Source organism: Pyrgilauda ruficollis, unplaced genomic scaffold, assembly GCF_017590135.1.
Source record: "Pyrgilauda ruficollis isolate IOZ18807 unplaced genomic scaffold, ASM1759013v1 scaffold93, whole genome shotgun sequence".
Taxonomy (NCBI): Eukaryota; Metazoa; Chordata; class Aves; order Passeriformes; family Passeridae; genus Pyrgilauda; species Pyrgilauda ruficollis.
Genome location: NW_024531377.1, coordinates 374421 through 388897, shown reverse-complemented (window position 1 = coordinate 388897; position 14477 = coordinate 374421). Strand labels below are relative to the sequence as shown.

The 14477-nt window shown below is 52.6% G+C and overlaps 1 protein-coding gene across 1 annotated transcript; it reads left to right on the top strand.

Annotated features, from left to right (window-relative positions):
- The first annotated feature begins 5984 nt into the window (after positions 1-5984).
- OVOL2 (ovo like zinc finger 2) lies at positions 5985-12376 on the top strand. The gene is made up of 4 exons (XM_041489428.1): positions 5985-6084; positions 6729-6919; positions 9096-9285; positions 12066-12376. Exons 1-4 carry the CDS (start codon positions 5985-5987, stop codon positions 12374-12376), a joined length of 792 nt encoding a protein of 263 aa, XP_041345362.1.
- Positions 12377-14477: the final 2101 nt, after the last annotated feature.

The following is a 14477-nucleotide window of genomic DNA, read 5'->3' as shown; positions in this document are numbered from 1 at the left end:
CCCGATGTGCTGTGCATCCTAGTGCCAGGGAAAATGAGTCTTTTCCAGGGCAATATCTCCCATTTGCATGGGAAGAAGACTCAGGCTGGGCAGCAAAATGGGAACAGGGAGATGTGGTGATGATGAATCGAGCATAATGCAAGGAGGGAAAATGCCTCTCACAAGGATAAAGCCAGGGAGTGAGGTGTCAGCAGACCACCTGTGGCATCCTTTCCACTGCATTCCAGCAGCCCCCTCCAGAGACTGAATTGGGAAGCTGCTCAAGTGGCCAAACCCACCTGGCCGAGGCTTGCTGTGACCTGCCAGAGAGAATCCAAAATCCAAACAACTGGGCAAGAAGGGTGAGAGGCTGCTGCCGCATCTCTTCACTGTTCACACAGCTGTTGGGTTTGGTCTCTTGTGAAAACACCAGAGAAACACGGGGCATTGAGGGCCACCACCAGCAGTGACTGGTTACTGGAAGAGAGTGGAGGGGCTCTGACTTGAGTGGAAGTTTTTGGAAGTTAGAGCCCATGTGGATTTGCTGGTGTCTAAAAAACGGGATGTATTTTGAAGCACTGCAGAAACATTCAGAGGGAGAAGCTTTCTGTCCTATTTAGCTACTTGCAGGATATTCCTGGGATTTCACTGCCTCTGGAACCTTTGCTGCTGGATCAGGCTGGTAGGAACACACTCAAGTTCCCAGGGAGGAAACACTGGGCAGTAGGATTGCAGGAAACCAAGCAACAAAAAACCCCAAGCTAGACAATGCAGGCAAAGCTGGCAAGGGGCTTCAGAGATCTCCAGAGACAGGTGCTCACAGAGTCACCTTTCCATGTCAGTCTGAGAGCTCAGGGCTCTGCTGACCACCTTGTGAGAGTGGGCATCTCTCCAGGAGGGTCACTGCCCTCCCAGAGTGGTGCTGGACCATGTGTAGGGGAAGTGAGGCACACAAGAACCTGCAGCAGCCCCTTCCCCCAAGCACACACCAGTGGGGAGGATGCTCAGGGGATGCTGCAGTCCAACACCCACCACAGACCTCACAGGAGGGCCTTTTCCACAGGCAGTGGGACCTGTAGGTTCAGTAGGAACCTGTGGTGATGCTGGGTGCCCCGAGGAAGCAGAGCCACAGTGAATGGGCGGCCAGAGAGACAGTGCTGAGCCGCTGGGGAGAGTGGGAAGGAAGTGGAGCCATAGGTCGAGAAAGACAGGGAGACGCCGGGAGTGGCAGGGGCCGTGGGAGGCAGGGAGACAGGAGCCCGGTGAGTCAGCCTGGTGGGGTGCTTTGAAACGCGGCAGGGAAGCACAGGCAGGGCAGGTTCTGCCGCAGCCTGGGGAGGCATCTCCCCCCAGCTGGCACCTTCTGCATCCCTCCCTGCTCAGTTAAGGAAAGCAGATCGCCCTCCAAACTGGGGCAGCCTGCAGAGCCGCTGCTCCCTCCTTCCAAGATAATGCTGGCGCGGAGCCACTCTGGCTCCTGCCGCTGCGGTGAAGCGTTTCCTCATCTAAGCAGGAGAGCTGCCAAAACCTGGCTTGGAAGCCGGGCTTTCCAGTGGCCGGGCCCCGGAGCTGGCAGCGCAGAGGGTGACGGCGGCAGTAGCTTTGCTGTGCCAGCCCGTGCCGCCCCAGCAGCGCTCACATCCCCCTGCCCTCCGCGGGCCGGTGTCCACCCAAACGCCGTGCTTTGCCTGGGAAGCTGCCCTCGGAGACAGGAGCAGCCCCTCGGGCGAGGCGAGGCGCGGTGCGGGCGGGCGGCTGCCGAAACCCGGCTGAGTCAGCCCCGCTGCCGCGGGCGGGCAGGAGCCGAGCATCCCCGGCAGCGCCTCGGCTCTTCGCTGACAGATGCTGAGCTGCGGCACAGAGACAGCCAGGTGGAAGGAAAGCCTGGGCTGGAAGGAGCACGTGTCCGAGGAGAGGGTTTTGTGCTTTTCTGTGCGCTTTCAAGACACAGTCCTCAGAGGTGCTCACAGTCCTGCCTGAGAGACCCTATGGCATGCTTGACCTCCACTGGGTAATCCAAGAAGGGAGGAGGTTGGAAAAGGCTGCACAGGAGATACTCTCCCTTGCTCTAATCTTGCCTCGGTTGAATGTTCTGTGAGGCTCTCTCTGTGACCCCAGGGCTTGTGGTGGGCTGGCAGTGCCCACTCCTGGGTGCTGCACTGGGCTTGGTGCTCACCATCCTGCCTCGCAGCATTTCAGGGAACTGATGTCACACCAGGGTGTCCTGCAGAGCTCTGGGCAGTGCTTTGACACCCAGACTCTTCCCCATCTCTCCCAAAATGTGTCTTGAGAGCAGTGTGAGGGCTCACCAGCCAAGGGGTGTCAGCTGAGTTTTTGGGTGACTTGCAGCAGCGCAGGTGTCCCAGCCCTGGTGTGTCAAGAACACTACGGACCCTGAAGATGAAGGTTCATTTTCCCAAGGGTATGAATTTGTGGCCTCTCCTGTATGGTCAGTAAACTTGTATAAACCTCCTCACCTGAGTTCTGCTGGGAGATAGAAACCAAAGGTTGAATGGCCGAGCTGCTGTACCAGCCAGGTTCTCATCTCTGTATTTTGAGTCTGGTTAGGCTCAAAATAATGAGAAATGGCCAGAAATGGGTCCTGAGTGACTGCAGGGCAGAGCACCCCCAGCCCCTACAGGTGGACCTGCTGGACTCCCTCCATTCCCATGCCAGAGAAGTGAGGTTGGGGACAGGATGCTGCTGGGGGTGGAGCAGGAAGGTCCCTTTGCTGGATTCCATGCTGAAGGCATTGCCCTGGCACTGCTGAGGGACTGTGCCTTTCAACAACGCCCAGCTCCGGCGGGCTGTGCAGTCAAACCCTCACCCCTGCCCAGCCAGGTCCCTTTGCAGCCTCATCATGCTGATCATGGTGAAAAGTAGCCCAGGCAAGAAGAAGAACGGACAGGGCTCCCTGGGATCACAGCTGAAATATTCCCTGTTCAAAGATCAAACTGAGCTGTTGTCCCCTGAGCAGTGCCTGCCTTACACCTCCTTTCCTGGGCTCTTCTCAAGCCCAGCTCCTTCCCTGGCTCCCTACAGCCAGGTCCTTGCCCCCAGGCACGCTGTCCCCACTCCCTCCTGGGTGCCACATCCACAGGGTGATGCTGGCAGTGACATGGGGTCCTCCAGAATGGGGGAATGAGTCCCCCTGCCCCTCTCACCAATCCAACCCCGCGGAGGGTTAGTTTGGCAAGGGGCGGGATGTGGTTGAGACAGCGACACAGGGCTGGTTCTTTCTTTGATCCCATCTCTCCCTCCTCACTGCCAAGTGATCTGAGTGAAATGAAACACATTTTAGTAGTCAAATCCACAAGGGTGGATCCCACTGTGCTTTGACCCTACGGGGCATTTTGTACATTTAATTTGATTTACACCCGAAATATTAATTTAATGTGCTAGATTTTCTCCCACACCCAAGTAGTGCTGAAAATTATACAAGATCCTACAGAAATGTTTGTGCCATTACCTTGTTAGCATCATTATTTATCGAGTTTAATTACAGTGCTGAAGCTGTAGATGCAGCATTGCTCCAGTGGGAGCATGGAGAAGGACATGGCCACCCAGTGATCTGTCTGTGGGCTGCCTTGCTGATGACAAGGATCCCCAAAAATCCCATTTCATGGTGCTGCATGTGCCTCCCTGCCGTGCTGTTGGTGGGGTCATGCTGTGAACACGCTCCTCAGGCTCCTCCAGGTTAGAAAATACCAGGGAATGGTATTTGTAGGAAAGGCAGTATGGTTTTCCGATGGGCTCTGGCCAAGCAACACCAATAATCAGCAGTCTGCATTTCCACCTGGTGGCTCAGCACGTAGGCAGCCCACTGCCACTGGAATGCTCTCCTTCATGGAGCTGCTGCCTCTCCACCCAGCTCCTCTTGCCTTGCCAGAGGCTGCAGGACTTTCTCTCCACTCTGTCTCTCCTGTGGTGCTGGGCACACCTCAGCCCTGACCACTCGTGTCAAGGCTCCAGAGCTGATTTATTATTATTATTATTATTATTATTATTATTGTTTTTGTTGTTGTTACTGTTATTATTCCTGATTCAGCCATGCTTGTAACTGCACGTCTGACTTACAGCACCCAGTGGAAGTGAAGTGTGTGCTCCAGGACCTCATTAAATGAGAACCTCAAAGCAGGATTTGAGAAAGCCCAGATGACAGTGAAGTCGTCTCAGCAAGCTCTTGGCTTGGCAGCACTCTGATTAATGTCATTTGCTACCTCTTTCGGCTTAAAAGACAAGGAGTCCTTAAAATAAAAGAAACCTCAAGTTGAAAGCACTGAAAAGAAAAAAAAAAAATCAATTAAGCCCCACATAGCTGTATTTTGTCCTGGAGCAAAATCTCAGACATAACAGAGAAATTACATAGCCTGAAAGAGAGAAAAGGAAGGTTTTATGTGCGGTCTCACTGAGGTATTGCTCAAAGCCATGCTGAGGTGGCTTCCCACCTGGTACCTGTGGAAACTGCAAACTCCCCACAGGAGTAGGGGGAGCAAGTAGGTGCTGGGATACCCTGGTGGAAACACAGACTGCTGGAGGAGCTCTCTGGCAGAGCATCACCTGATGTGGGGCTGGAGCTTTACCCCTGGAGCTCCACAGGACTAACGGGGACATCTGCATCCAGCAGAGCTCTTTCATCTGGCCCTGATCTTTGAAGGCGTGCTCCTTTCAGAGGCTCCAGGTCCAGCCCCTGACGTTAAATCTTGGTCTCCATGAAACCGACAATGAAACTCCAATCAATTCCCCCGGTATGAGCTCTGCCTTGCGGAGGAAAGCGGCTCCCCGAGGGAGGAGTGACTCCGCTTGGAAGGCTCTTCCTTCGTGCGGGGAAACAGCTCCCGGTGCTCATTCCCGCAACTGCCCCGGCCCGGGGCAGCTCTGCCGCAGGGATGAGCCTGGAGACGGAGGCACCAAGTGCGTTTCCACTGCTTTGAATAAAAAAGCAGATTGAACAGGAGACGGGAGAAGGAATCCCTGACTGTTGTTAAACACCCAAGGCCACGCCAGGCGCCGGCTCTGCTCTGCTCGCAGACTTCTTGTGGGTTTTCTTCTGTTTCTTTTGCTTCCTTCCCCAATACCCTAACCTCTTGTCTTTGTTTCATTTCCACTTTGGGAAGAGGGGGAGACGACAAGAGGCAAAAAAAAAAAAAAAAAAAAAGAGGGGAGAGAAAAAAGGCTGTGACACATTTTGAATTTTAAATCAATGACTGAAAAAGAATAAATTTCTTTTTTCTTTTCTTTTTTTTTTTCTTTCTGAACAGAAGAAAAGCTAGTCATTAAGAAAAGTAATAAGAACTTTTTCTTCCTGCTGCTGCCCTGAGGACAGCTCGGCCTCTTTCCCAGCGCCTCGGCAAGTCTTGCCCTCGACAGGCAGTCCCGGGGGGGGTCTCTGCTCGGTCCCCCGTGGGCGGCGGGACCCGCACTCGCGAACGGGGAGTAACCCCGGCCCCCATTCCCGGCAGGGCATCCCGGTGCGGCGGCAGAGAGAGGGGCAGCGGCTCCGGCCCGGCGGGGGCTCTGCCGGAGGGCTGCGGGCAGGCGGCAGCGGCGGGGCTCCCTCCTCGGCTGGGTTTTTGGATTGGTTTGGTTTTTGGTTGTGTGGTTTGGTGATTTTTTTTTTTTTTTTTTTTTTTAATTTTCAGACGTTAAATTCTTTTGCAAACATTCATGCCTTAGGAAGGGCTGGAACAAAGCTCAGCTGCTCCAACCGGTCGGACAGGTAAGCAGACTTGTTGACACCGTTATGTTTGCAGCACGCATGCTCCTTCCCAAGTTTCCTGGTGCATTTTTCTATTCCACCTTATGAAACTTTCCTCCCCCCCCCCACCCTCTCCCCTCTCCTCCCCTCCCCTTCCCCTCCCCGCTCCTCAGCGGCTCTGCCCGGTGCGTGCGGTCCCGCTCCCGCGGACGGCAGCGCAGCGCCCGCGCCCCGTCGGGCTGCGGGCGGGCGGCGGGGCTGAAGCGGCCGCTGCGCTCCGTGCCCAGCCGTGCCCCCTGCCCTCGCCATGCCCAGAGCCTTCCTGGTGAAGCGCCGGAGCCCGCAGCCGGCGGTGCGCAGCTGGGATGGGCTGCCCGACGAGGAGAGAGCCGACACCTACATCCCAGGTACGGCCCCGCGCCGCCGGCAGGGACGGAGGGAGCGGGGTCCCCGCGGTCCGCGGAGGGGCGACCTGGGGAGGGGCCGGGGGAGCCCCGAGGGGGCGGGCGGCGGCTCAGAGAGAGCTGTGCCAGACGCGGTGGAGGGGACACGGACAACCCTGCCCGGGCAGCGGCAGGGGTGCCAGCCCCGCCGGGCCGTGCGCCCCCATGCCTGGCAGCGTCTCCTACCCGGGGAGCCCCCGGGAATGACGGGGCGGGGAGCGGATCGGGGGGGGAATGTGTGTGTGTGTGTGTGTCCGGGAAGGTGGGAAACCTCGTTTGCATGAGAAAGGTGGCTGGGGGAGGAGAAGGAAGGACCCAGGGTGGCGGGGGGGTGATGTACTCCTGGCCTCCCCCTCTCCTCCTCCTCCCGCTCCTCCTGCCCTTGCCCGGGGTATAACGGGAAGGCGGCGGAGCTGGCTTGTTTGAACTTTGGGACCGTTCGTGTTTGAGTTTCCGATTGCAGCGTGAGCCGGGGATCCTCCCCCGCCCCAGCGGCCCGCCCGCAGGTTAAACACCGGGGCCCGCCGGCTCCCGCCCGCCGCCCCCTGCCCTGCCCTGCCCGCGGCTCCGGGGTCCCCGCGATTTATCGCATCCCCACCCCGTTGCAGGCGGGATCGGCTGCGTGCTGCTGGGCTACGAAGACAGCTGCAGCCTGGAGAGCAGCGGCAGCAGCGGGACCCGGGACGCCGAACCCAGCGACCCCCCGACGCCCCAGCCTGCCCCCGGCGAGCTGGGCACGGGCGGGGGGATGCTGCTGGACCTGGCCGTCAAGCGGCCCGTGGTCAGGTCCAAAATCAAGGTAACCACCCGCACCCCAACCATCTCTTCTCTGTCAATGGGGTGACCCCTGTTCAAGGTCAAGGCCTGGCTGCTGCCCGTGGACAGCGGGTGACAACAGTCCCTTGGGCTCTCTGTGCTAGTGGTGACAGCAGAGGTGGAGGCCTGCGAGAGCAGCCGGCTGCAGGATGGCAGTGGCAGGGAAAGCCTCATAAGCGATGTGCTATAATCTTCCAGTGCCCTTTGCCTTCTCTTATCCTTGCCTGGGATGTGCTGCCCCTGACCTGCTTGGCTCGGGTCCCGCAGGAGCTCTGAACCCAGCCAGGAAGGACCAGCCCTGGCAGCTAGGAGTCATGCCCCATGGTGCGTGGGTGGATCTTGTTCCTTAGCGTGGGGCCTCCTTAAAAGCTGCCTTCTAGGTTGTACTCAAGCCTTCACCAAGAAGGGCTGGGTGACCCTTCAAGCTGGCCCCCTCCCACCATGACCTATCAAGACAGCAGCTAAAGGTTCTCCTCCATAGATGTGAAAGACCATTGTCACCTTGAGGTGGACCTGCGGGCTTGGGTGAAAAGAAGCAATCACCTGTCCACTGACTTTGCTGAGGAGCCTCTCTGCTGCAAGGGCAGGAGCTCTGGCTGCTCCCTGGGCAGAGCCAGCAGAGCAGTGATTTCCCTCCCAAGGCTGAGAAGGCAAATTGCTCACGGTGACCCAGGTCCTCGTGGTACCTGAGACTTCAACACCGAGCGAGTTCCCGGACAGTGCCACGTCTCTCTCAGAACATCCAGGGTCCCCTCAGCAGAGGTAGAGCCAGGCCACCCCAGGCTAGGCAGTAGGAGATGTGTTTACCACTCGTAGTTAACACCTCGTTAAACCTTGGCTGCTGCTTTGCTGGATGGAGCTCTAAAAATTACCATTGTCTGTGCCGGGCTGACAGCTTTTCAGTCACCGTGTTCTGAAGTCTCATGATTAGGTTTCACCCCGATTATATGCAGCTGCTTGAGGTGGAGTCACAGCCCTGTTGCCCAACAGATTCTTCCCAGATGGCTCCCCCTCCAGTTTCACACCTCGTGGTTTCACAGCTGCCGGGTTTTTTTAATCTTTCTTCACAATTTCGAGTAGCGTTGCTTCAGTAGTAAGCAGAGGAGGAGGACAGGGAAAAATAACTGGCTCTTCAGGAAAAAGAGACCCCAGACGTATTCCTGTCTTTGTGAAAAGCTCGCCCTGCTGCTGTTTGACTTTAACCGACTTTGTATAATTTAACCTGGGCTGTTTGTGACTGGCACAGCAAAACCTTTCAGCAGAGCTGGGTTTTTCAGCCGATGGATGCGTGCACGTGGTCCTGTCTGCCCTGCTGGCTTTCCCTCATCCCTGGCGTCTAACAGGGGGCATGTCCGTGTGTTCCACCAGGAATAATTAAACCAGCAGTGCAGTATTTACATTTTCCAGACATTAAGCCTTGCCTCTGAGGAACGATCTTCCCAGGAGCTGAATCATCAGTGTCTTCTTTAGTAGTGTTATGTCATGGTGTTGGCACAATACTTTTGGTGCTAGGAGTGGGAATGAGATTACCCCCTAATGTCACTTTAGGGGGTTAATTAGGGTGTTAATTAACGAGACTGGGACACCAACGGGGCAAGATTAGGGCCATTGTTTCAGTCTCTGCTGAGTCAGCACAACGTGCCTTGGGTTTATCTCTCCAAAACCACCTTTTTTATCACTGCTGGCTGGTTTTTCAGGGACCCGGAGCAGTTGGAGGCGTGACTAGTGAAGGCAGCGCATAAAACAATTCTCTGGCACTAGAGAGGATTTCCCTTCTCCATCCAGGGTATCAGCTGATTGCAGGAGCAAGCAAGGTGCTCACAGCCTAAGCCCTTGTGTTCGGGGATGTAGCTGGATACGGGTTGCTACCCCTGGAAGGAAACCACTACACAGAATTTGTTTTAACCCCTGAATCTAAGCTGGCCAGAGATACCTCAGTCCCAAACTGTGCACATGATTACAAGGAAAGCGTGGAGGTTTCACCCAGCAGAAAAGTCTTGGATGCTTTCATTTTTCATTTCTAATATCTCCCCCCCCCCTTTTTTTTTTAATTTTTTTTTTTTTTTAAATTTTTAATGCCACAATAAGCCCTGCTTGGTTTGCTTTATTCCTTCTGTTGGTTCATCCCAGTGCTCACGCAGTCCTCTCCCACTCCCCAGTTCACCACTGGCACCTGCAACGACGCTGCCCTGCATAGCTGCGAGCTGTGTGGCAAAGGCTTCCGCCTGCAGAGGATGCTCAACCGCCACATCAAGTGCCACAGCCAGGTGAAGAGACACTTGTGCACCTTCTGTGGAAAAGGCTTCAACGACACCTTTGATCTGAAGAGGCATGTCCGGACCCATACAGGTGAGAATGTGTTCCCTGGGGACCTCCAGGGAGAAGGGGTGGGATGGAACAAGGACAAGGAGAGGGTGAGGGTAAGCTGGTAAGATCATAACACGAAGCCCTGGTTAACAACATTTGCCAGAAATAGTGGGGACCCCCGGATAACCTGCCTGGGATAACCACGCCAGGACAGTGAATCCCTGCAGTTATCCTGTGCAGCGGGGAGTGGAGGCAGGAGCTCCATGAAAACGCTTTGCCCTCTAGAGGCAACGAGCAGCAGTTTCCTGGGGATTTTGCTGTTGAGAGCCTTCCCAGCTGACTGCTGTGTAGGATGGGATTCTGGTTTGATTTTGGAAATGTCTGGAGGAAGCAGAGCGTGGTTCATGCTGTGCCTCCCCCAGGCTGCGGGATGTGCTGTCCGTGGCCACTCTGATGTGGGGTCAGTTCCTGAGTCCATCCCAAATCACAGTGGTTGTGTTCCTGTTGCCTCAAATCCAGCTCACTTTTCCCAGAAGTTCTTACCCCAGCCTGGAGCAGGGAGCAGGCTGCCAGTTTGATTGGCTTTTTTTTTTCCTTGGTGGAAGCAGTGGCTTAAATAAACATCAACCCCATCATCTCCAAGGGCAATGCTTCCTGGTGGGCCAGGCTGGCTGTGCTCAGCAGGCTTTGACTTTGCACTGTTGGGCATCCAGAAGGTGCATCCACCACATCCCACAGGCACATCCCATCTTTCCAGATGTGTGGTCACTCAATGGGAGCTGGAGATTATTTGGGCTTGCTCTGCAGAGCCCCATTAACCAGGTGAACTGCTAGAAGTGACACAAGGACGTTGGTAGGCAGCAGCTGTTTCTTAGTGGTGGAGCCCCAGAAGCAATGACACCTGTTTGGATGGGAAGGCACTGCCTGGAGCCAATGTTTTGGGCTGTTTGGGTTTGTTTGCAAAGCTTTCATGTGGGAAGGAGAGCTGCCACTGGGGTATGGCTGGAGTGTGGAGTCAGTGCTTCCAAAAGAAGTGATTTTTCAAGCTGTCTCCTCATCAGAGAGCCAGAAAATAAATCCAAGAGGGTCTCTGGTCAGAATGATTTAAAATGATTCCTAAATTATTTTAAATGATTCCTAGGTGATGAAGAGGTTCCCGCAGCCCTAATGGGCTGTGCCATCCTGGCACTGCCCTTTCTGTGCTTATGCTCCTGTCTGTGGAGTGCTGGAGCAGGCACCAAGGATGGTGGGGGTTTAAATTGCCTTCAAATGAGCATGCAACTGCTTTTTGTGTGTGAATTCTAATGAAGGTTTAGGCTTTCTCTCCAACTGCAGTTTAATGGAAATGAAGCAATTTCACAGCAGCAGGCATTAGGAAACTTTTGTCTTGATAGTTTAATCTGGTGCACTGGGATAACCTCTTTTAACTAAACAAAAATGCAGTTGAGATGCTGCTTATTGGAACTTCTGATTAGCTTGGATTTCTGGTAGGTAGATCAGGTCCTGACTGGTAACTTAATGCAATCACAAAATTACAACTGTCTGAGCAGACCAATCTGGTTTACCCATTTCTGCCTGGCTCATCCCAGGATCTTCCAGACCCTGGCATTCCACCTTCCCTGGGGAAAAGAGGGGTTTAGGTGATACCTTCTATCAGTTTTAAGGGTGGTCTTTGCTTGGAAACTGACTGATCTAGTCTAGTAAGCAGAATTCCTGCTGGTTTAGGTTCTTCCAAGTGTTGCTAAATCCTCAGCTCTTTAAGCACTGGGGGAGTGGTTGTTAAATCAGTGTTCATTGGTGGTAAAATTGATTTTTGTGCTGTTGGTTGTCTGGGCTTTCAAGTCACAAGCCAGTTTCTTCTCCCTCCTCTGGAAACACACAGAGTTATTTCTTTCATCTTCCTGCCCTTCTCTAGAATTTGTAGTCTCAGTCCTCAAAACTGTATGGTATGAAAGCACTTGGGAGTGCTGGACATTCACTGCTGTTCACTGAAGCCTCGTTAAACCAAAAGAGGAAAATTGAAATCTTACCAAGACAGAAGTTTTCATTCATTATAAAAGCTGAAATTGATAGTTTTACCTAATCAGAGGATTTCAAATTGTCAGGGGTCTAAAATAAGTTTTGCAGGAGTTGTTAATGGCTGCCTTAGGACCAAACCACTGATGGGCATCTGTTATCCTCAGCATCTGCTGAGGATGACATTCCTAGTGCCTAAATATATAAACCCATAGCCTGAAAGGAGGATGTTTTGTTTAGAGAGGCAGCTCCTTGGGCTGCTGGATACCATCTCAGCAGCTGATGTGGCAGAGCCTTGCTCTTGGCTGGCTGTAGGAAACAAGACACAGGTGACACACCAGGTGACACAACAGGTAACCTATTGTATTTGCAGGGACCCTCACGGCAGGGAGGAATGATGCATCTGACTCCATGCTCTCAAAAGGCTAATTTATTACTTTATGATACTATATTATATTAAAGAATACTATACTAAACTATACTAAAGAATACAGAAAGGATACTTACTGAATGTTTAAAAGATAATAATGAAAACTCGTGACTCTTTCCAGAGTCTCGGCACAGCTTGGCCCTGATTGGCCAGTGAGTGAAAACAACTCACACCAGAACCCAACGAAAAATCACCTGTGGGTAAACAATCTCCAACCACATTCCAGATGCGAGCGCAACACAAGAAAAGCAAACGAAATAATATTTGTTTTCCTTTTTCTCTGAGGCTTCTTAGCTCCCTAGGAGAAAAATCCCGAGCGAAGGGATATTTGAGAGAATGCCAGTGCCCCAGTAACCGCTGCCTTTCCCCGCTGCAGGCATTCGCCCCTACAAGTGCGAGGTGTGCAACAAGGCCTTCACGCAGCGCTGCTCGCTGGAGTCGCACCTGAAGAAGATCCACGGCGTGCAGCAGCAGTACGCCTACAAGCAGAGGAGGGACAAGCTGTACGTGTGCGAGGACTGCGGCTACACGGGCCCCACGCAGGAGGACCTGTACCTGCACGTCAGCGGCGTGCACCCCGGCAGCGCCTTCCTGAAGAAAACCTCCAAAAAACTCGCAGCTGTTCTGCAAACCAAACTCAGCCCCGTCCTGCAGAGGAACTCCAAAGAGGACGGCAAGGACGAGTGACACGGGCGGCGCTCGAGTGGCGGGAATGAAGTTTACATGTAGGACTACGTATCTTATTTTTTTAAGAACAATTTTGAAAGAAACGCCTTTGAAATTAAAGGGATGCTTTTGTTAACTGGACTCTCTTGAGGTTGGTAAAACCTCAGCTTGACAGAAATCTTCCCATTTGTGATGGAAACATCAGACTTTTTTTTTTTTTTTTTTTTTTAATCTGGCCAATAAAAACGGAATGCTTGCAAAGGCTGTCACCTCTCGGATGGAGTATTTACTGAACTGACATTTGGGCAGCCTGTTTTCTGTTTCAGCTCTGCCACAGGTCTGAACACCCCTGACAAAGGAGTTCACCTTTCCCCAGGTGTATTTGTGTTTTGTAAAGTTAATAACTGCTACCTCCCATGCAACTTACCTATGAGAGGTTTGGGTGAAAGGTGTTGGGTAAGAGCGCTACTGGTACACGGCTCTATGCAACATTAATTGAAGTGCCTTAAGAACAGGAGTGCATTTTATCATCCAGTGAGTTACAAAGTGCCAATACCCTCAGCTCTGCCCCCTCTGCAGTCTGCTAACAATTCATGGAAGTGTGATCCGAGGTGAGTTGAAACTCTTACCAAAGGATGCAGAAGGTTTTCTTCTCAAAGTTTCTGTACTAGCAAATGGCATTATTCTAGGGTAGACTTTGGTTGTGTCTTAAGTACTTGAAGCCATGAATTTACTTTTATCATGTTGATATAAAAGTGAAATCTTAGCTCTGATGTTCCTGGACTTGCCGTGCTCACTTGGAGGATTATTACCACATCATTTTATCATAGCCCATAGCAACCCAGAAACCCAAAGAAAGCACTGTAATGACTTGAAATTATTTTCTGTCATGATGAAATGCAATTTTGTGCATATTTTATGGTGTGTGTGTTTGGGATTTTTTTTTTTGTCTTTGATATTCAAGTGCCTGTTCATTAATACAACAATGCAGTGGAAAGAGGGACTGAGCCTGTGTCTGCTTCAGGAGATCAGTGCAAAACTGCAGGCACCAATCTGGCTGCTCCTCTGTGACCACGCTAAGTGTAGAAGGCTCCTCCCACCCAAAACACCAAGTCAGGCTTAGCCAGGATTTTCACAGTCATTGCTGCTAAAATGAGACATTTTGAGCAACTTTGCAAGAATTGTAAAAAAATCTTTTCAACTTGCTTCAGTTTTGTACAGGCACCTGCTTGGGTTTTTTTTGTGGGGAAAAGATTCTAAGGGTCTTAAAGCATTCCTAAGTATGTTAATGCTTTATTCAGCACAACTGTTGGTGCTTGAGACCTTGAAAATGAGGATAATAAAGCGATGCTACTGTGTTAAGAACAAACTTATCCTACCTAGCAGGAAAGTTTGTAGAATACTTTAATAAATGGGAAGTTGCTGGGGAAAAAAAAAAGCATCTGAGGTAAATGAGAAGATCCTGACTTTGCAGAAAGCTAAAGCTTGTACACTGACCCCCAGGTCTTATAACAGGGCAGTGTTAAGGGAAGGTTGCTCACTCTGCAATGGGATTAATGTTCACCTGACTGCATGGGATTTGTGTGCTCAGCTCTGCTGAAACCTCAGCTCTGCTGAAACCTCAGCCCTTCCCCTGGCACAGCAGAGCTGGGGCTGAAGCCCTTCCTCTCCAGCCAGAGACAGGTTTTGTGGGTGTACCTGCGTGCATGGGTTGGTTTTTAATCCCTCCTGCTCCACGTGTTGCTTTTGCTCTCCCTCCAGTGTCACTGCCACAGCACATCCCTGCTGACAGAACCACAGGCACAGTGAGCTGGGCACAGAAAGGATTCACAACAAAAGAGAAAGGGAGCAGGTAGCAGGCCACAGGGAAAAAGCCATCCTGGACGGAGAGCAAAGCTCTGGGAAGCTGGATGCCAGAGCTGAAGTAACTGCCCTGGCTGCCCAGCAAGTTTTTCTGCAGAGGACAGACAGTGCCTGTAGCAGTGCCCTGGGTGCATCACTTAACAGTCTGGCAACTTAATTGAAACTGGTGACAAAGTGTGTTTGGGTTAGTGTGACACTGGGGACAGGCACCTGCCAGTGCTGTTACGGGACAAACCAGCTTGTGCTGCTCCAGCAGCGC